The sequence below is a fragment of the Mastigoproctus giganteus genome, chromosome 13 (assembly GCF_048544385.1).
Source record: "Mastigoproctus giganteus isolate SK-2022 chromosome 13, ASM4854438v1, whole genome shotgun sequence".
In the NCBI taxonomy this organism is placed as follows: domain Eukaryota; kingdom Metazoa; phylum Arthropoda; class Arachnida; order Uropygi; family Thelyphonidae; genus Mastigoproctus; species Mastigoproctus giganteus.
In genome coordinates this window covers 70,473,893-70,496,796 of record NC_143587.1, presented here as the reverse complement: position 1 = coordinate 70,496,796, position 22,904 = coordinate 70,473,893, and the positions used below count along the sequence as shown (strand labels likewise).

General features: G+C 36.6%; 1 protein-coding gene across 1 annotated transcript in view; it reads right to left on the bottom strand.

Annotated features, from left to right (window-relative positions):
- Window positions 1-1,864: 1,864 nt before the first annotated feature.
- Window positions 1,865-22,904, bottom strand: part of LOC150076150 (sortilin-like) — a 207,185-nt gene continuing 186,145 nt past the window's right edge. The window contains exons 15-17 of the mRNA XM_090387580.1: window positions 18,242-18,389; window positions 13,044-13,187; window positions 1,865-2,247 (exon numbers count right to left, since the gene is read on the bottom strand). Of these exons, the coding sequence (XP_090243706.1) occupies window positions 2,233-2,247; window positions 13,044-13,187; window positions 18,242-18,389 (307 nt within the window). The 3' untranslated portion in view covers window positions 1,865-2,232. The remainder of the gene's footprint in view (window positions 2,248-13,043; window positions 13,188-18,241; window positions 18,390-22,904) is intronic.

Here is a 22,904-nt window from a genome sequence, read left to right as displayed (position 1 = left end):
GCAACAGAATCATAACAATCAAAAATGTATACTGTATGGCAGCTAGGACACTGTTAATCACATTTATATCAGAAATGGAAGCCTACTACTTTCCATTTCTGGATGTACTGGAACAGAAAGGGTCTTGAAAAACGGCATCAGTGAGAAAGCCTATACTTCAGGTCAATTTATTAGTTCAGCTTAGATACACAAACACAAGGACAGCACAATAAGTCAGTTTTACAAAAGAATTAGGCTTGTAGCAGCAATTTTATGGGATTTGGAGTATTAAGGCATACTTTATTATCTTGCAAGAGTTACAGTACATTTCAGTGACCTGTAATTAATTGTAAAAGGCCCACTGGGTCCTTACTATCAAAGTATATGTGGCTTATTATTCAGACACTCCAGTGAGCACTGATCTCCCAATCAGCTGGGGGTGGGGGGACTACACTTACAGAATATGATAACTGCATAGCACCTTTGAAAAGGCTCTAGTCTATTATTACCCATTTCTTGTAAATAAGGGTTGGTGTTATATATCACGAGCATCTTCTTATAGGTGCACTATCGCAATTTGTCTCCCCTAACTATGGGACAACTTATAGTAATGTACTTATAAGACAAAATCTTAAAATGTTTAATATAAAATTGTAGAAACAATGGTGTCAAGTTTACATGGTGAATTCTGAATTCCATTTGGACAAGCATAATAATTATGCATCAGTGCAATTACTGATTCCTTATACGAAAAGTATAAGAAATGAATACAGCCATTATTATATCTCTTGGGGATAAACTGAATTATTAACAAAGAATTTGGGATGCATATATGTAAAATGAAATTTATTGGCACCAGAGCACAGAGTCTGCTTTTTTTTTTTTTGAGATTACAATTGGAAAAGACATCGTAACAATAACATACTATAAAAAAATACTATAAAAATAATAATAACATACTATATTAGTGCACGTGAGCAGGTAGTGCTATTACCAAGTAGTAGTATACAATTTTGATTGATGTGATACTGAAATGCTTATTAGTGGAGTTATAAAGGCATTAAAGGGGGTTGATGCAGTAGGTTTCAAGGCCTTGAAAAGTTGCTGCGGCTGCTGTCTCCATCTCTGATTTAATAGCTTTAATTTTATTATGAATTGATTAAATATGAATAACACTAATTAAATCACACAAATTGTTGTTATCAAGTGAATTTTATTGTTCAAAACATATCATATTAAATGTTGCTCTGGAGGTTTAATGGCACATCAGCTGCTAAGGCTATAATGTGCCTTCATATTAAATACATTAAGATAATTTCATATAAATGGAATTTACTGCTGAACTTCTAAGCAAATAGTGATATTTCTGGATTTCACACTGATGTACAGAAATGTCACCATTTATCAGACCTGATAATTACTGGGCCTCACCAGGAATGATTTTAAGGCTATTCCTTAACTTTAGAGGACTGAAGGCTCATGTAATGTTAGGAACAGCCACTAAATCCTTCCTAGTTAGGTCTGATGACAGAACGAAATCCAAATCTAATTAAGGTAATACTTTTTTACACAATAAAATTCACTTGATAACAACAATTCATAGTTTAATTAGTGTTTTTAACATTTAATTAATTTGTTATGAACAACCACATTATTTTCTTCGTTTAAAATGTCTTAATTATTGTTTATCAAATTTTAATGTGTTTCACTCACATTACACATACTATTTATTCATTTAGTTCTCAGTAATATGATTTACCAGTAATTTGTTCAGCATAAACAAGTATTATTTTTAATATTTAAATAAATTAGATCTATGACAACAACTTATAGTGCCATAAAATATCCATCAGTATGATGAAACCACTATTTACAGTATGGCTGTAAAAGAATAATAATTTGATTTACTGTTCTTATACAAACGTCTGGAAATGCACAACCATCAACAGAAACAAATATCTGCAGCATGCAATATCACTCACTCACTCATACACGAGAATTTCTCTGTATTCAGCATTTAATACCACTGAGAATTTCAATGACGTAAACTGTAGGGACTGCTCTTCAAGCTTTCAATGGGAGAGTGCAGTATTTTTGCTTATTTTTTCTTATAAATGTGGAAGAAACAGATATGTACAAATTTGATTTTTGTAACTTGTATGAAATTACAATATTTGATGAACTGTTAACTAGCTGTACTATTTCTTGTAGCAGTCTTGGCATGACATGTTTATATTTGGCACCAGAGCACCATTACTCTAAAAGTTCCTGTAAAAGAAAAGAAAAAGGAAAAAAAAAATCTATATCTTTATATATATTTTATCAGATTAAAATATATGTTAAGATCTATATGTACCCAACAGGATTATGTTGTAAATTAAATTACTGGTACATTAGATTAATCTTAAATATGTTATCATATTATATTGATTCTGAACATTGCACAGAAAAGCAAAGACTACAGCTAAAGACTATCATAAGAATTATATAAACACAACTATGAGGGATGATCATTTAATTTGTGGACTGTTGCTAGATCTTAACTTAATTATCATCATCTGAATGTGGATTTGTCCTTCTCGAAATGCTCTCCCTTGAATTTTACACACCTTCGCCATCATCGTACCCATGCATTGAATGCTTTTTCAAGCCAATTCGAGACCGCAAAGTGCTTCTGTTGTGGCTCTGCGAGCATCATTGTTGGATGCAAAATGCTTGCCTTTCAGAGCTTTCTTCAGATGTGGAAACAGGAAGAAGTCACCTGGGACTAAGTCTGGTGAATAAGGGGGATGTGGTAGAACCTCAGCACCTATGGCAGTGATCACTGGCTGCACAATATTAGCTATATGGGGCCTCGCATTGTCTTGACGGAGAAACCATTTCACACTGGAAAGTTCTTGACACTTCTCGTGAATGGCACGGCAAAGTTTGACTCTGAGAACCTCAGAGTATGCTTTCTTATTCACAGTTGTTCCATGAGGCACAGAATGTGTAACAAGAATGCCTTTTATGTCAAAAAATACAAGAATCATTTGTTTGAAAGCTGAACGGGAAGCTCAAAATTTATTTGGTCTAAGTGAATCACAATGCTCCAACTCACTTTACTGTTGTTTTGTCTCTGGATCATATTGGGGAATCGAAGTTTCATCACTTCACTGTTCGATTTAAGAAGTTTTGACTCTGTCAAAACGATCAAGCATTTCTTGGCACAAGTCTACTCTTTGCTGTTTTTGTTTTGGAGTAAAATCAAGTGGAATCAAACAGGCATAGATTTGCAAAATTTTCAGGTGATCTTTCACAATATTGTGAGCACTACAGTATGAAATGGACATTCTAACAGCTAATTCACAAAGCATAATTCACCTGTCTTCATCCAAGGTTTCCTGGGCTTTTGCAATTTGCTCATGAGTTGTTGAGGAGGAGGCTGAGTAGGTTTTGGGTCATCTGCAACAGACTCAGTGCCTTCACTAAATTGCTTGTGCCATTTAAATATGGCCATCCTACCAAGACATTCAACATCATTCACTTCATTCATCTCTAACTTTCTGATCCGTTTAAACCCTGTCTGACACAATAGCAAAGTTTCAAATGAGCAGGAAATTAATTCCAGTGAAATAAGCTTAAATAAGTTCAAGGAGTGAGAATATGTATGTGTGTCAGGATAGCAAACTGTACAAGAACACTTAGTCTTAACTGTTTATACAGTAATGTTAGGAGTATCATCAATAACATAAGTGAATTCAAATTTACGGAAAGGACAATTAATGCTGACATAATAGGGCTAATGGAAACATGGTGCCACAAATAGAGAATGATGAGTTTTGCTATAGTATGCACAATGTATTTAGGATGGATAAGGAAGATAGAAGGGGTGGTGGCATCATTCTTCTTATCAAAAGCAGCCCGAGTATGGCAAAATAAGTTATGCATGATAATACAGAATCTGTATGGTTGTTATTTGTTATTTGGTTTTTAGGAGCATTAGCAACTAAGGTCATATTGCTCTGGGGATATGCGGTGGTCATTCCCTGACCTTTCCGCATCCTCTGTATTTGGTGGCTCATGGGCTCGAACCCCGGTCTAATCAAGAAGCATGTGCTACGCACTACTGCTCCTGCCCACCTGGCTACAGGAGAATCTGTATGGCACCAGTTAATTGGAAGCAAAGGTATAATGAGAGTGGGAGTAATCTACGCACCACAAAATTATGAAAATTATGATGGGAGATTCTATATGCAAATGGAATGGCTAGCAAGTGTGAATGTCTTATTATGGGTGATTTCAATTTCTCATAATTGATTTGAGCATGTGAGGGGGAAACTCATCAAGGGAGCAAAATCTTTAAATAAATTAGATGATTCCAGCTTGTGTTGGTTCCTCCGAACGATAGCTTGCTAGTATCATACACCCACAAAATAGCATTCGACTGGAAGGAAGATGGCTTTGCACAGGGTAGTAAGAGCAATGTCTGGGTCCCCAGTCATACCTTGAGATTCTGGCAATCATTGATGCATATTTTATAATTTTTGTAGAGGTGAACCAGGTGAGGATAAAATGAAAAGCTTAGTGTCTATAATAATGCCAAGGTATTTGATCTGAGAGATGAATTTGATGGAGACATTGCTTAGTGTCACTGTAGCAGGTCTAGTAGGACTGAGGGTTCCTTTGATGAGTATGCCCTGTGTTTTTTCAGGTGAAATGTGGAGCATGAGCATCAGCATAGACAAGCAGTAGTAGGTCATCTGTAAATGCTATCAATTGTGAATACTCGGTTGAGAATTTTGTCTGTGACCAGAACATGGGGACTTGGGTTGACATGCAATTTGTAGCTGAGCTGTGGAAAATATATTCTTTTTGTAGAAATCTATTTGTGGTAATTTATCTCCAAATACACAAATTCAAAAGATGTTAAAAGGAGTGATTGGAAACCTAAACCTTACACTCTTGAATTTCCACATTAAATTACTATAATAAGCACACGTGTGTGGTATAAGAAGTGACAGGCACAAACTAAAATATAATACAACATATGGCTACTAATGACAAATGACCAATGGTCACCAACTCAGCTGTGATTATCAAATGTGAACTGACAAGGAATGATACAATGCTCCTGTTCAGAACACGTGATACTGTTCATGAAAAAATTTAGGTAATAAAACAACATGGATGTGATTTCTTTTTCAAACACAATATACAAATATCATTCAAACAGGAACATACAATAATCATCTAAGATTATATTAAAGAGAAAAAAAAAAAAAAATCATCAGTGTTTTAGTGTTATTACCAAAAATCACTACACAGATGTCTGTTATTTTGGGTAATAACACAAATTAACAATTTAATTATTTTTTAATAATTTAGCATATAGATAAATTATTTCTTAATTTGTTACCATACAAAAATAGGCGACTTTGAGAAGAAGTTCAAGTTTCAATAAAATTAGTCTTAATCAGTGTTATTCAAAAAAAAGATTCCTTTTTTTTGAATAACACTGATTAAGTACCCCCAAACTCTGCAGTGGAAATTTTTCAAATAAAAATTTTCTAAAACAAAACCACGTACGGTACTTTCTCTACAGTATATAATTCTGATATCACTGTGTTGAAGTGACTGACAAATCTGTAATTTCTGGATATATAAATGTTGCTGAACTTTATATCCACTACATGCAAAATTCTTAAGAAAATAAGACTGGATTAATGTGAGAGTTGATCAGAAAATATAATAGTTGGTCGTATTTTCACCAAAATATCAAAAATATTTAAATGCTATAGGTATATTTATGTTTGTTACTCTGACATAACATCAACATTCATTACTCACAAAAGTAATGTCATTCAAAGATAGTTTAAAATGGAAACTTGGTCTTCTGAATAACTTTTAAGGATTTTTTTTTTTTTTTTTTGTGGACAAATGTTATGACAAGAAATTTATCACCAAACTGCTAAGATTTATGGTGAAAATATATACAATATATAAATATAGTGTGGTCATGGCAATGGTGTAGAATAGTGTTTCCGAAACTGTGTTCTGTGAGATGGGAACAAGTGTTCCGCAAAAAATAGTAATTAATAATTAAAAAAATAAAATAAATAAGTTTTGCATATTTGTAGCATACGCCACTTTTGTATCATTATAATTTTTAACATTATTTTTTTTTCAGTTATTAATATACTGGCATAGACTAATAATCAAATAGATCGAGGAACACTTTATTTTGGTGGGCATTGCATAGAAAAGTATGCATAGGGGTAATGACATCTACAAAAAAGTAGCAGTGTAGTGGTCTAATATGCCATTCATATGCAATTTATCCTGGAGTACATAGGTTGAAGGAAAGGAGGAAGCGAACTGATATCATAACTAAACTCACTTCCTTGTATAAATTTTTTTTGATAATTATCAGTATTTTGAAATATTATTATTAAAATAAATGACCATGGATTTGTGGTTGAAAAAAGTAACTTTAAAACGAGAAGCAAAAGTACTTCTAGCATTGCAAAAGTGGTTGATGAAAGCAAACACAATATTGTCACACTTCAAAGTGATGAACAATTGTAGCCTTTTGTTCCCCAAAAATCCAAAGTGTAAAAACAGGAACCAACTAATAAAAGACCAAAACGAAGTATGATGACAGTTATTTGAATTTTGGCTTTACATGTGTTGGAAATAAAGTGCTCCTGATGCACAGTGAATTGTATGTAATAAAATATTAGCTAACAGTTCTTTGGCTCCCGCTAAACTTGTGTTTTGTAAGTGTTTCATAAATATATTGCAAGATGAAAAGTGTTCTGGAAATATATTGCGGGATGAAAAGGGTTCCGCAAATATATTGCGAGATGAAAAGTGTTCCATATATACAGGATGTCTCAAAAATACATGGCATAACTTCAGGAATGAGTTCCTCATATGTGGACAATAAAAATATTTTATATCAACATAGTTCCAGAAATGCTTGGTTCCCAAGCATTTCTGGAACTGCTTGGGAAATGATACAAACGATACAAACATACAAACGATAAGCCTCCCACAGGTGATTTCCTTCATCACAAGGTACTGACAAAATCTAGTGGTTTTCCATTCCGACTATGTACTCAAATCAGGAGCAAGCAGATATGCACTTTATGTACTGTTTGGCGGATGGCAATGCTCTGGAGGCTTTATCGTTTGTACTATGAAAGGTTCCCAGAACAAAGATGTCCAGACAGGAAAACGTTTGAAGGTATCCATCGCCGCATTTGTAAACATGGGACCTCGTGCTGCCGACAGAGGATGACCAAGCTTTACGACTCCTGAAGTAGAGGAGAAGATTTTGGATGTTGTGCATGCCACTCCTGGAATCAGCTCACGCAGAATAGCAATGCAACTGGCTGTTCAACAATCGACTATTTGGAGAGTGTTGCGAGAACACCAACTCTATTCTTACCATCTGCAACAGGTACAGGCCTTGTTACCAGCAGATTAGCCTGCATATATAAAGTGCATATCCGCTTGCTCCTCATTTGAGTACATGGTCGGAATGGAAAACCACCAGATTCTGTCAGTACCTTGTGATGAAGGAAATCACCTGCAGGAGATAAAACATTCCGGTTAATAATTCGGGAATGAAGCATTTCTGGAACTATGTTGATATAAAATACTTTTATTGTCTACATATGAGGAACTCATTCCTGAAGTTTTTCAGTGTGTTTTTGAGATGAAAAGTGTTCCATTACTAAAAACATTGGAAACGCTGGTGTACACAATATAGCATGGGATCAGATTTTGATTTGATTTTGGTTTTTATGGCGCAAGGGCGATTTTGATTTGATTTTGGTGGGATCATAAAATTACTGACACTAATGCACCAGATAGGAGGGGAACAGGGGCTTAGAGGGGAACAGGTATCCTGTGTTATCAGACACTCAGCCTAAAACACTGATGGATCCAATATCTCTCTATTACAGAAGATTTAGGAGAAGTCCGGTTGGCCTGCCTCCCTAAAATCCACTCATGCACACCTTCTCGATGGTAAGCCCTGTTATGTCACTTAGGTGGCAACGAACGTGTAGAGTGGTTCTCTTCAAGATGCCTGGTCAGCGCGAAGAGGAAAAGACCAAACCCTCCAGCATATGAGAGCACAACAATACAAATGGCCCTCAGTCCCCAGCAGCTTTCACTCTCCCTCTTACGGCAGCGAGAGGATCAGAGTGGAAGCAGAGGGTGCTAAGAATCTCTGGGTACGACCAGGCTGCCATGCACGGAAACTGAACTTGGCCTGTTATAACGTACGATCACTCATCGGTGAAGACAGGATATTAGAGCTGGAAAAGGAATTAGAAAACGTGAATTGGAATATCATCAGTTTGGCTGAAACAAGAAGAAGAAATGAATCACTTATAAGTTTATCAAGTGGAAATCTGCTGTACACCAATGGAAACAGTGAAAGGAGTGAAGGTGGAGTTGGGTTTCTGGTCCATAAAGATTTTAAAAACAACATTTTGGAATTCAAAAGTACATCACCAAGGGTGTCAAGACTAATACTCAAGATTTCTAAGAGGTACAAGCTAAAGATTATAATGATTTATGACCAACGTCGAGCCATGATGATGAAGAGGTTGAAGAAATGTACACCGAAATTGAGAGTCTTCTAGATGAGCAGAAAACCCACTACACTATTATTATGGGGGACTTCAATGCTAAGCTGGAAAAAGGCAAAACAGTGCAGAAAGAGGAACTATAGGAAATTTTGGAATTGGTGAAAGAAATAAAAGAGGTGAAAGACTTGTGGAATTTGCAGAATCTCAAGGACTGACAGTAATGAACACTTTTTTCAAGAAAAGGGCGAACAGAAAGTGGACATGGAAGAGTCCAAATGGATTAACAACTAATGAAATCGACTTCATCCTCACTAACAGAAGATATATTGTGAATGATGTTACCGTCCTGAATAAGGTAAATGTTGGAAGTGATCACAGAATGGTAAGATGTACACTTGATAAAGATGTAGGAAAGGAAAAAACTGACTTGAGTAAATAATACAAAGGTCATTGAGATAACAGAGGAGGAGAAAAAGCAGTATGTACTGGAACTTAAGAACAAGTTTGTGAGCTTCTGCAGACTGCTCAGGACCAAGATATCGACGAGGAATATTACAACTTTCTGAAAGTGATAAAGCCCAAGAAACCTATAGGGAAACAGAAATCCAAAGAAGAAAAAATTAGTCAAGAAACACTTGTCATGATGAACCGAAGACGACAAATGAAGAGCAAGAAAAACACTGACAGGGAGAAAATTGAGTATACTGAGTTATGCAAAGCCATTAGAAAGAGACTCAGAGAGGACATAAGAAGATTTAACACAAGAAAAGTAGAACAAGCATTAAGGGAAAACAAAGGATTTAAATCAGCAGCCATGAGCAGTAATACAGAAAGACAAATGATACTGAAACTGAAGAATAGCGATGGTGTACTTATAAACAGCAGAGAAGGCATAATTCAAATAGCAGAAGACTACTATAGAGAATTATACAAGGAGCGAGGGAATGATAGCAGCAGTGGGGAAGATGGATTGCAAAGTAGCAACACATACGACATACCCAATATTCTTCCTGATGAGGTAGAACATGCATTGAAGAAAATGAAGAATCGGAAAGCCCCGGGGGAAGATGAAGTTACTGTAGAGTTGTTAAAATTGGGAGGAAGAGACATAACACAAAAACTAGCAAGGCTCTTCACAAAGTGCATAAGAAAAGGTTTGACGCCTAAGCAGTGGAATAATGCAATCATAGTTTTGCTGCATAAGAAAGGAGATAAATCAGAAGGAAATTATAGACCAATTAGCTTGTTATCCCACATCTACAAGTTGTTCACAAGGGTCATTACTAACAGATTAGAAAGAATACTTGATGAGAATCAACCGAAAGAGCAAGCTGGCTTTAGGACAGGATTCTCAATTATGGATCACCTTCACGTAATATCACAGCTAATGGAGAAAGCAAATGAATATAAAACACTATTATGCCTGGCATTTGTGGATTATGAAAAGGCATTTGACTCCATACAGCATAAGGCAATGTTTTGGGCACTGGAAAGACAAGGCATAGATACCCCATATATTATGATTTTGAAGAAAATATATGAGAGTGCTACCTCCTTTATTAGACTAGACAAAGACAGTAGCAAATTTAAAATCGAGAAAGGAGTTCGACAAGGAGACACAATATCTCCAAAGCTGTTTACTGCTGCCCTTGAGGAAGCTTTCAGAAGATTAGACTGGTCGCAGAAAGGAGTCAATGTAAATGGAGAGTACCTAAACCATTTACGATTTGCAGATGACATTGTGGTTATAAGCCACGATCCCAAAGAATTAGAGGAAAATCTTAATCAGTTATGCACAGTTAGTAAGGATTTTGGACTAAAGATGAATATGGCTAAAACAAAAGTAATAATGAACAAGTATGCAGCAGAAAGGAAAATAATGATTGAAGGAGCAGTAATTGAAAAGGTGGAGTCATATACTTATCTGGGACAAGTTATTAGCTGTAATAATGATAAATGGCTGGAAGTCAAGAGAAGAATAAATTTTGGATGGATAGCATTCAGGAAATATAGTCACATACTGAAGAGCAATATCCCAGTTTGTCTGAAACGTAAAATAATGAATCAATGTATACTTCCCACCATGACTTATGGAAGTGAAACTTGGGCACTCACCAAAAGAATGGAAGAGAAGCTGAGAACTACACAGCGAAGAATGGAACGAATTATATTGGGAATCAGACGGTTAGATAAGAAGAGACACACATGGATTAGGCAGCAAACTCAAGTAAAGGACATTCTTATCAAAACTAAAGAACTAAAATGGTGACACATAGCTCGAAGACATGATGACAGATGGACTAAGAAAATAACAGAATGGTACCCAAGGGGAGCTAGAAGAAAACCTGGAAGACAAAGGCGGAGATGGATAGATGAAATTCATGAGTTTTTGGGTAGTGAATGGATGGCCAGTGCTCAAAACAGAAGGAACTGGAAAGTTGCTGGAGAGGCCTTCATCCTGCAGTGGATTGAAAATGGCTGATGATGATGAATGCACAAGATAGAAGGTAGCAAAATTTTTGGTAGAATACCCAGAAATGTTCACAATACAGCCAGGCCTCGCATAACACGAGTTCGATTAACGCATTTTTCAGTTAACGTGTCTTTTTTTTTTTTAAAGCAATAGTTGAAAAAGATTTGAATCGTGTGTCGGACGGACAATAAACAAACGTTTACCTGCCTCAGTGTGTTCCATCAACCATCGGAAGAAGACGTGTTACTTGGTTGCCACTAATAAAGTCAATGGAGACTTGCATTTAAAAATTCAAATTTTTAAATGAGCCAGATGAAAATGTTACTGCGAAGGAGATAATGGTAAAAGAACTAGATGAAATCTTTTGTATCGCAGAGAACCTCAAACAAAAGGAGGTTTGAGGTTCTCTGCGATATTTATTTCGCCAGGGTCCAGAGAAGATTGTTGTCAGCTATCGGAAATTGATTGATGAAAAGAGAAAGTCAACACTGTTCAAATATTTCCGCAACAGTCATTTCTTCATTGTGTATTTTATGTCAGAGGTTCCCAAACTTTTTCGGTTCACAGCACCCTTAGTGTCTCAGTAATTTTTTCACGGCTCGCCTAGACCAAAAGAAATACCTAACAGTTCCATTTATTAAGTAGTTATGTCCAAACAGCTTAATAAGAAATGTTGAAACTGTGAACTACCTCGAGTTAACAGTTCGCATGGTTTCAGACAAATGTCGAGTATCACTGTGTTTCCCTCGAAAATTTAAAATATCTGCAGTGCACAGTTTGGGAAGCACTGTTTTATGCAATAAACATTTAATTACATAATTATTTTCATTATCTTTTACATTGTACACAGTTAAAAAGTTATTTAAAATTCTTTATGGATATTCCAGGAGGTCAAGCACCAATTATAATTTTTCCTGTTGATTATTATATTCAACTAACGCGTTTCCATTTTGCGCAATGCGCTCGCGGGATGAATTAATCGCGTTAATCGAGGCCAGCCTGTATAGTCCTTTTGCTCCATTTATCTTAATTTATTTCTAAATTTAAAAAAAACTAGGCAATTGTTTGGTTAACAATTTATGACTAGTTATATACACAAAACCCCAGTTTTTTAAACATAGGCACAAACAATATGATTAAAGAATGGCTTGACTGTTTTGGTGAATTATGTGGAAAAATAGTACAGAAATTTATACAGGGTGTCCCAAATATAAAAATTGATAAATTTATTCAATTTATAAGAATATAAATTAAAAGCAAACGACGAAACCTTCCATGACAAGCGCATAACACATACTGAACAAGGATTAGCGAGAAACATCCACGCTCGCGATTTTGTCATCCCTCTCCCCCCACCCACTGAGCGCTGTTTTGACCGGGAAAGATAATTTTAGCCATGCCCATGTTTTTTTATGGTGGAAAATATTCACGGCGCTTTAAAATTCATATATTTTTAGGTTTCATTTTATATTAAATCGGTGATCGCGAATATGCAAAATCGCGAATAGCAGGGGTTTACTGTATATAGATTCATAAGCAAGTTTTTCAATAAAGCTTTCTTTGCATATGACAGGCTCTGAAACTTCACCTTCTGATCAATCCTTATACAGGGTGTCCCAAAAGTCACTATCTATTTGGCTAAATAAGATGAATTTCATAAAAATGTCCAAATGACATGATTATATTTGCATATGCATATTTTTCTACAATATATAGGTATTTATATTGTTCTACAACTTTTCATAGTTTATTAATTAGTATTTTTTCTTTCCAGAGCCAAATATACATATAATATTGCAATTATATGCATAGCATGAATTGTTGAGGAGGCTTCCATCCTGCAGTGGGTTGATAATGGCTGCACTTTACTTTTACATATAATATTGCAATAAAAACAATTTTTTGAAATTTTCCTTCTTTAGCCTAATAGATAGTGACTTTTGGGATATCCTGTATATAAACAAAATCTTATATAGAGAGATTATAAAACTGAGGGTAAATCTTACATCATCTGTATCCTCAAGAAGTGACTTTAATGCTGTCTCTGGTAAAACTTTAGATGGAGTAAGCGAGTTTGCTACTGCACAATTAGCTACAAAATGGTTAGGCATCACAGTCTGAGCATATACAGCAAGAGTGGGAGGAGATGACTGAACATGTATAAAAAAAAAAAAAAATGCATCATCAGAAGTCACAAACAGTTAAAAAAAAATCAAGAAGTCAGAAATATTTTTCTCAATTTATCACTTTTATCACTACTCCTATTTGAGCCCTTCTTTATGAGCCAATTAAATATAATCAGCTTAAACATTTTTTGCTGTTTGGTATGGATTAGTAAACTGCAACAATGGTTATTAAACTGAATTAATATATCTCAAAATATAAATTTCAAAACCTTTTCTGTAAACTTCAATTGCAGCATTTAAATTGAAACCCAAATAAATCATTATTAATGGCATTTCAGCATAAATTATAAACATAAATAATTCAAAACTTTTTATTTTTTTTTTTTTTTCTTAAAGGGAACTGAAGAATATGCAATTAATAACTTCCTTGCCCTTCCATTTCTGACACCATTGGGTGAGTAGTCTGCTTGGTAACCGGTAGTTTACAAATAAAGAAAAAGCTTCTAATTCTTTAATGTCAGCTGCTTGCAAACTATCTTTGAAATATTCTTCATTACAGAAAATACTTACTCATAACAGTAACTAGTTTCAAATGCTGACAAAAGAGAGAGAAAATGCTATTTTCTTTATTGCCAAGAATTCTGATGGCAGCTGAGACCAAGGTAAATTATACAAAGGGTACTAGGAAAGTTTTGCAATACAGCTTTGTTTATTTAATTTTTTCACAGTTATTTCCTCTACATTCAATACACCTCTCCATCCTCTGAAACCAATCTTTAAACCAGTTCTGCCAAGTTTCACTAGGGAGTAAAGCACACTCGTTGTCCCAAGCCCGTAGAAGGTCCTCATCACTGGAAAACTGCCTCCCTTTTAGCTTCATTTTCACATGCGGGAACAGTGCAAAGTCGCAGGGAGCAAGGTCTGGACTGTAGGGAGGGTGCTCGAGAAGTTTCAGTCCTGTTGTGGTAAAATATTCGGTGCAGGCTTTGGCGCGGTGAGCTGCAGCATTATCGTGATGGAGGTACCAGGTGTCCATTCTTGACTTTGGCCGCAGGTTCTTCATAGATCCAATGACTTTAGGCAGGCATTGTTCAGTATACCACTTAGCTGTGACTGTCTTCTGCGTGTCCAAAACGACACGTTCCACAATTCCACTCGATTTGAAAAATACAGCTATCATTTTCTTCTTTACAGATCGGGATTTTCTGACAATTACGGGTGTGTCGTCATCATCAAAGACCCAAACTTTGTTTTGAGCCTTGGTCGGCAGATTGTAATAGTACAGCCAAGTCTCGTCACCTGTCACGATGTTGTTCACATACCGAGATTGTCCCTTATCAAACTTTTTTAACATCTCCCGGCACCAAGTCGCACGTCGTGTCATCTGCTCTTCAGTCAGTTGATGCGGCACCCAGAGAGAACAAAGTTTCTTCACGTGCAAATGATCTTGCAGAATCGAACGAATTGCTGGTGCATTTAGGCCCAAAGTATCCTCTATCTGTTGGTAGGTCACTCGCCTGTTTTCGTCAAGCATTTTCCTCACAGCAGTAACGTTTTCCTCCGTAACTGACATTCGTGGCCTTCCCGGCCTCTCAGAATCCTCCAGAGTGAAATTTCCCCTTTAGAATTCTATTAGAATATGAGCAAATTTCCAAGCAGAAGGAAAAACAACTTTGGAAATAGAAAGTGAAAAAAGGCGGCAAAGAACAGGAGTAAGCTCAGCAGCACAGGTTTTCAGAACAAGTGGAGAAATACCATCAGGACCTGGAGCTTTCTTAGCATTGAGATTCGTCAAAATCCTTCTGACATCCTTCTGATGGAAGACCACAGGAGGTATTGAATGGAGCGTGTTGGGAATGGTGGGATATGTTTTACTAAGATCATTAATACATGAGTTGGATGAAAAATGGGATGCTAGCAGGTCTGCTTTATCCTTGGCTGAAGTGAGAACAGAACCATCTGGTTTTGACAGAGGTGGGAGCAGAGATGGGCAAAATTGCGGCCAATAGCTTTGACAAGAGACCAGAATGCTCAGCTACCATCAGGGCAAGAAGCAAGTTTTCTACTCTTAACCTGTTCAAAATCTAGTTTGGACTGATTAATAACCGCTTTACAATTTTGCGAGCTTTGGTGTAGGCAGAAAATGAAACTGAAGAATTGGAAACAAGTTAATTACAATATGCAACATTCTTCTCTTGAACAGCCTTAGCATATTTATTGGGAAACCAAGGTTTAGATAAAGGATGAGATTTTAAAGTGGAATGTGGAATAAAGGATTCCATTCCTGCAAAAATAATTTCACTGAACCGATCTGAGCAAACGGTGACATCATAAGTTTTGAAACAGTAATCCAACCAAGGAAAAGAAGAAAAGAAATCTCGCAGGTCATCCCATTTTACATTCTTGTAATACCAAACAATACGAGGTTGGGAACAGCAATGAGATAAAGGCTCCATTGGAGAAGAGACAATCAACAAGTTGTGATCCGAGGTATCTAAAGGACCACTCACTTTGACAGCGTACTTAGAAAGGTTGTTTGTGAGAAAAAGATCAAATCAAGTGTGTTGGCTGTATGGTTGGGATTGTCCCGTATTCTTGTAGGTAAATGAACAATCTGTGCAAGGTCATTAGAAATTGCAAAAGCCTCAGCATCTCGACCAGCTGGGTCGGCGTGAAGAGAAAACAGAAGCCAGCTGGAGTTGTGAACATTAAAATCACCAAGGAAAATTATCTCACTGTTAGGAAAGTTGGAATGGAGAAAGTCAAAGAGCTCCAAGTGATTAGTGGAGTTGGGAGAACAGTAGAGACAACAGATGAATTTGACACAATGAGGTAGAGATATTTTAAGCCATAGAAGATTGAAAAGAGGAGATTCCAAATTACCAAGTCTCTGAGACAGGGAATATCAGAATGGACATATGCACAGGTACCACCTTTGGGGCGAAAGGAATTATACAGCGAATAATTTGGGCAACTGAGATGAGCAATATTTGAATCAACCAATAACTGAGATTCTGTCAGAAAAAGTACATGGGGTTTGGCAGACTGCAAGTGGAAATGGACATCATTGAGATTAGAATCAAGACCACGTATATTTGTGAAATGAACTAGGAAGTGTTTGGGAGGTTTAGATGTTTTTGCAGATAAGCTTATTCTATTAGTTTGACAATTCATGATGTATTCAATAGTATGAAAAAGTGGGGAGGGAACATGCTGTATGAAGTAATGAAATTTTTGGATATGGTAAACACATGGTAAGAATATATAACCAGATCCTCGACAATGTCCCCCGCATACACAATACTCTCCATCCAGTCACTATCTGGCAGAGTAGAGGTAGCAAGATTATACACTAGCTGATCCGGAAGCCCCCTAAAGGGTTACCAATAAGTTCGGTCCGGTGTACTAACTAACGGCCGGGCTGCGAACACCGTTTTAGAGCCATATCGAAATGTAAGGAAGATTGGATCTCGCTATGATGTTCATCATAACCTCAAAAGTCATCAGTCATACTGCATGATGGAAGAAATGGGGAAGAGTTGATTGGAACTAGCTCTGGAGACTAAACATGGGCTCCACCACATCAAGCTTCCAATAAGCAAATGGTGGTATTGCACCGGTTGATGCAATGAGTTGATGAGTCATCTACCACCTTGTATTGCCTGGTAACACAGAAATGTGGCATTCCTCCATGTGGTGCGGGCACCACACCTCAACCCCTGCTTACATTGGTTCATACCTGGGTAGTCAGTCACCCACAGTGTGCTTGTGCATGGAGGATATACCCAGGATTACTAACAGGCCCACCATCGTGAAGGTGCAAGCAGAGGATTTGGCTGTCACAGACTGTCTGGACTTCACCGAAATTGGGTCTATTTGACTTGAATGTCACCTGAATATCAGTTCTATCAGTGTTTTAGACTCCCTAGCAAGTACAGCTTGTCCATATCTGAGTGAATGTCTGTGATAACCTCAAGGACCAACCAACTCCAATTGCCTTTACATTGTTTACACACAGTTTTTATGCAATTTACCTGTTTTCCAAAATCAGCTCCTTTATGTTGTTTGTTATTTGGTCTTTAGGAGCATTGGCAACTAAGGCCATATTGCTCCAGAGATATGTGGTGGTCATTCCCTGACCTTTCCGCATCCTCCGTATTTGGTGGTCACGGCTCGAACCCCTGTCTAATCAAGAAGCGCGTGCTACGCACTGCTGCTCCTGCCCACCTGACAGCTCCTTTATACAATGAATGTTCACACCTGACAGTTGTTAGCAGCACATAAACATACTATAGATTGGCAAATGCTTCATAACCTTTTGAAAAGAAATCTAGTTGCACCAACCAGCCAGTGGGGATTAGGAGATCCTGTTGTATAAGGCAATGGTTAAGCCACATCTTGAGTACTGCATACAGGTCTGGAAGCCTCTTTTGTGGAAAAATGTAGATCTGTTGGAGCAAATATAGAGAAGAGCAACAAGATTAGTGAGGGGAGCAAAAGGGGTGTGCTTACCAGGAAAGGCTTCAGTTCTACAAACTGCACTGTCTGGAGACTATAGGAGATTTGATTGAGGTGTTTAAGACTCTGAATGGATTCAGTAAGCTCAATGCCAACGAACTCCTTCCTCTTATTGAGACTATGCACCTGAAGGAACAAATTCAAACCGAGGAAGGATGGTTGCAGGATAGATATGTGGAAATGTCTACAGCCAGCACATAGCTGATTGTTGGAACAAATTTCCATCTGGTGTTGTAGAAGTAGGTACTCTGAATAGATTCAATGAAGAAGTTTGCATTACTAATACACACCTGCACATGATATGGTCTTTTCCTCTATGTTGCTTACTTAACCTTCAGAGATTTCAGTGAATTGATGATACCGATTGTTTTACATTTGGAGTTGCACAGTCTGGCTTCAATGTTCCCACCATAAGCCACAATGAGTATATTGTTGTTCTGGTGCATACACCTCAAAAAAAAAAAAAAAAAAATCCAGATTAACCTTGAACCACCACTGTTCTTGTAGAGAGATAACTCTACTAGTTTTTTTTTATTGTGATATTTTAATAGAATTTTTACTTCATTCTCTTGCTGTTGCAGCTGCTCCTCTTCTTCATCCTCTTCCTCCTCAGTTGATATATCAACTAACACTTGGGTTTCAGATTTCTGGTCTCCTTGAAGCCTTGAATCTTCTTGTTTAAGACTAGAATATCGATAAGCTGGAACTCTATATATAAAAAAATAAGTTAATTAATAACTGATTTTTAATTATTTCGAATATAATAAAATTTGTCAAACTTCCAAGCTTACCACAATATTAAAATTACAGGCTATTTTTATAAATATAAAAAATTATCTTTAATATTTGACCAACTGAGCAATAACAATTACAAGTCTTAGTGATTACTTAGAGTAGGCAACAAGGTTCAGAGATGAAGGCACATGGACCTACTGTCATAAATGGGAATTTTTCTCATTATTTCTATTGATGAAAATGCACATTCCATTTTATACCTTGAACCAGAAAACTTTTCATTTCATAGAAACAGTCAATCTAATATTCAATATATAGACCATTTTATGGTCAATATAGGTTCAGTATACAGACCATAAAATGCAACAGTTATCTTGGATATGCTGTGCAAAGGGCAAGTAAAAATAAATACTTCACTGCCTACAAGAGAATAAAAAAAAGCAGGTGATTCTATAGGGACTGCATAGGGTGTGTGTGTGTGTGTGTGTGAGAGAGAGAGAGAGAGAGAGAGAGAGATGAGAGAGAGAGAGAGAGAGAGAGAGAGAAAGAGGGAGAGAGAGGGAGCAGGAGTTGAGATCTCAGTATAACAAATACCCTTATAATGAAATTTTCAATATGGCATATTTTTTTTTCAAGACTTGGCCAAATGTCTATATGATTAAATAAAATAGATTTAAATATAACAAATTCAATAAAATGAACATCTGAATTGGCTCTAAATGAACTTTTTACTCATTGTAATGAAAAGTTCTGTCCAAGAAATAATACTGCAAACTCACTCACTATGACAGATTGACACTTAAAATTATGGAAAAAATCATTCATTATACAGATATGCTGTGTGCACACACACATGGCTTACTTTGTGTGTGTGTCAATAAACTTCTGTTTGTTGTCTGAATTTCCAATGTTTGTTTAACAGACAACATATTGTGTTCAGCTGCTGTGTTTGAACAAGTGAACATGCAAACCTTCTGTGTACCACTGATTGATGATGTGCAAATGCCTATCCTATTCACAAAGGAGGGGGGGGGGAATCAAAGAGTGAAGTTTTTTTTTTTTTTTTTTAGGAGCATTAGCAACTAAGGCTATATTGCTCCGGGTATATGCGGTGGTTTCCCTGACCTTTCCGCATCCTTTGTATTTGGTGGTCACAGGTTTGTGACTGGAGCTTAGGAATAAATGAGGTACCTGTAGAGGCATGCTTCAAAGCCAGTTTTTGAAACATTTCTAAATTATTTTAGATATTTTGGTCTTACTTTTATAAGCTGTTATTTGGTTTTTAGGAGCATTAGCAACTAAGGCTATATTGCTCTGGAGATATCCGGTGGTCATTCCCTGACCTTTCCGCATCCTCCGTATTTGGTGGTGACGGGCTCGAACCCCGGTCTAATCAAGAAGCGTGTGCTACGCACTGCTGCTCCTTCCCACCTGGCTACGGAGGCACCACTTTTATAAGCAATTCCTGAATTTTATAGAGAGATGTTATATGGTGCTCTCCAGCAAAGCTTCTCTGTCCCATTTTCCAAATCAATTTTTCTGTAATGTTCTTGTTTAGACTCTGGCACGACCACCAGGTCAGTGGAGTTTACAATAAATCAATCAATACAAATGTTAATCGTATTTAGCAGTCATAGGCTTGAACCCCGGTCCATTCAAAGAGCATGTGCTACTGTTGTTATTCCATTTTTAGGAGCATTAGCAACTAAGGCCATATTGCTCTGGGGATATGCGGTGGTCATTCCTTGACCTTTCTGCATCCTCCATATTTGGTGGTCACGGGCTCGAACCCCAGTCTAATCAAGAAGCGTGTGCTACGCACTGCTGCTCCTTCCCACCTGGCTACGGAGGCGCCAAAGAGTGAAGTAAGTAATTATAGACTTGTAAGTTTGGCTTCTGTTCCAGGGAAAATAATGGGGTCAGTGGTTAAAGAAGTAATGTAGGATCAAGAAATAGTAATGACTGGATCAAGTCATCATTATTTCTTACTGTATATTTAACATAATAAATTTCACATGTACATCAGGGATACCATGTTAATTGAATTCATTATTGTTAATCAAAGAAAGTGCACAACTTTGCATTTTGCATAAATCACAGAAGATTCTGTTTTATGATGATCATTATCTGATTTGCTTTTTTTTTTTTTTTTTGCAAACTCCATATTAGTATTAGTATTTAGTACTATTAACAGTGGCAAATGATACAAAAAAGCAGGTTCATATAGCTTCATCCTGAAAAAAAAACCAAAAAAAAAAAAAAAAAAAAAAAACCCCCTCCCATCCCATTGAATAGTTTGTGTAGGTCTTTCTTGAATTTATTCAAGCTATCCACTTCCATAACAACAGATGGATATTTGTTCCAGCAATCAATCAAAGTTCTGCATACCTATTCTACAATTCGTCCTCAATTTGAATTTATGCCTCCACCTCATGTGTGTAGTGTGAGCAAGAGGAAGAAACATGCCTGCACCGAGCTTGCTCAATCATTCAAACACCTCAATCAGGTCACCTTGCAGGTGTCTAGTTTCCAAATGATGCAGAGAATAGGCACTATGAAGTGATTTGAGATGTTTAAGGTTTTGAATGGATTCAGTAAGCTCAATGCTGATGTTGATGGGATTCTCTCTTTTGCTCAGACTACGCACAAGGGGGCACAAATTCAAATTGAAGAAGGATGGTTGCATAATAGATTGTTTGGAAGTTTGGCTTTAGGCAATGGTTGGTTGATTGCTGGAACAAACTGCCCTCTGTTGTGGAGCGGACAGCTTGAATAAATTCAAAGAAGAACTGGACAAACCGTTGGAGGGGATGGATAGGTGAAACGGGATGCATTTTTTTTGGCTGATGCTATATAAGCTTGCTTTTTGCATTATTTGCCACTACTTAACTACAGTAATCCCTCGATTAGTGCACTAAATTTTTTTGATATCAAAAATCAATTAGTGCGGTACGAAAATTCGATTAATGCGGTGGCTATAATCTGAGTCCATATTTTTTGAGCATTTATTTAGTCACCACTTTAATTTCTGTGTCTATTTTTTTTCAAGCGGCAATATAGTCACTGCTTTAATTTCACAACTGAAATCTGAAAGAAAACTGAAAGAAAATATCTTTTTTGTAAACTGCAAGTTTTCTTATGTATGGTTGTCTGCTAAATTAATTGAACAGATGCCAGATCTGTACAACCGTATCAACTGCTAACAGTACATAAATTTGTTTGTTTTTTCTTGAAGTTTAGCAAATACGCAATTTACCCTCAGCTACGAGCAAAAGAAATAGTGAAGTGAAAAGTGATTGCACAAAGAAGAGTTGAAAAGTTATTTCCTTAGAAGAAAAACTAGAAATAATAAAAAAAGCATGAACACAGTGATAGTAGGGTAAAAATAAGATGAGACCATGGGATAGGTGAATCAACAATATGAGCAATTTTGAGAAAGGAGACGAGTACAAAAAAAGGGTAAGGTTGCACCAAGTTCCGAACGTATGCAAACAACTCAAAATAGAAACTATTTGGATTGAAGATTGTAATCAAAATGAATCCTGCTAAGTACTGATATTATTAAATCAAAAGCATTAAAGTCTCTTCTTGTCTTTGAAAGAAAAGGCCACAGAAGATGAAAAAGGGAACAATGAAGAATTCAGTGCAAGTTCTGGATGGTTTGAGAGGTTTAAAAAAAGGACCAGCTTGCATAATGTTTGAATCACAGGTGAAACTGCAAGCCCAGATAAAGAGGCAGCTCAAAAATATCCAGACACTTTGAAGGAAACTGTGGAAGAAGGAGGTTATGGCAATCAACAAATATTTAATGTCGATGAAACCAGAAACACAGAAGATGAAAAAGGGAACAATGAAGAATTCGGTGCAAGTTCTGGATGGTTTGAGAGGTTTAAAAAAAGAACCAGCTTGCATAATGTTTGAATCACAGGTGAAACTGCAAGCCCAGATAAAGAGGCAGCTCAAAAATATCCAGACACTTTGAAGGAAACTGTGGAAGAAGGAGGTTATGGCAATCAACAAATATTTAATGTCGATGAAACCAGATTATTCTGGAAGCGAATGCCTTCTATGACTTTCTTGGCTAAAACAGAAAAATCACAACCTGGTTATAAAGTTGCCAAAGATAAGCTTACACTTTTATTAGAGAGTAATGCTGAGGGAGATTTCAAATTAAAGCCCATGCTTTAATTTTAAATCTCCCTCAGACATTAAATCAAGGATCACTCCCCATAATTTGGTGATCTAACAGGAAAGCGCAGATAACTAAAACTCTATTCGAAGAATGGTTCACAGGCTATTTTTTCCCAACAGCTGAAAATTATTGCAGAAAAAATAATCTTGATTTTAAAGCTTTATTACTTTTGTAAAATGCTCCTGGTCATCCCATTCCTTTTGACTCCTTGTGTGAAAATATCAAAGTGATACTTTTACCACCTAATATGACTTCCTCGCTGCAACTGATGGATCAAGGACTTATCACAACTTTTA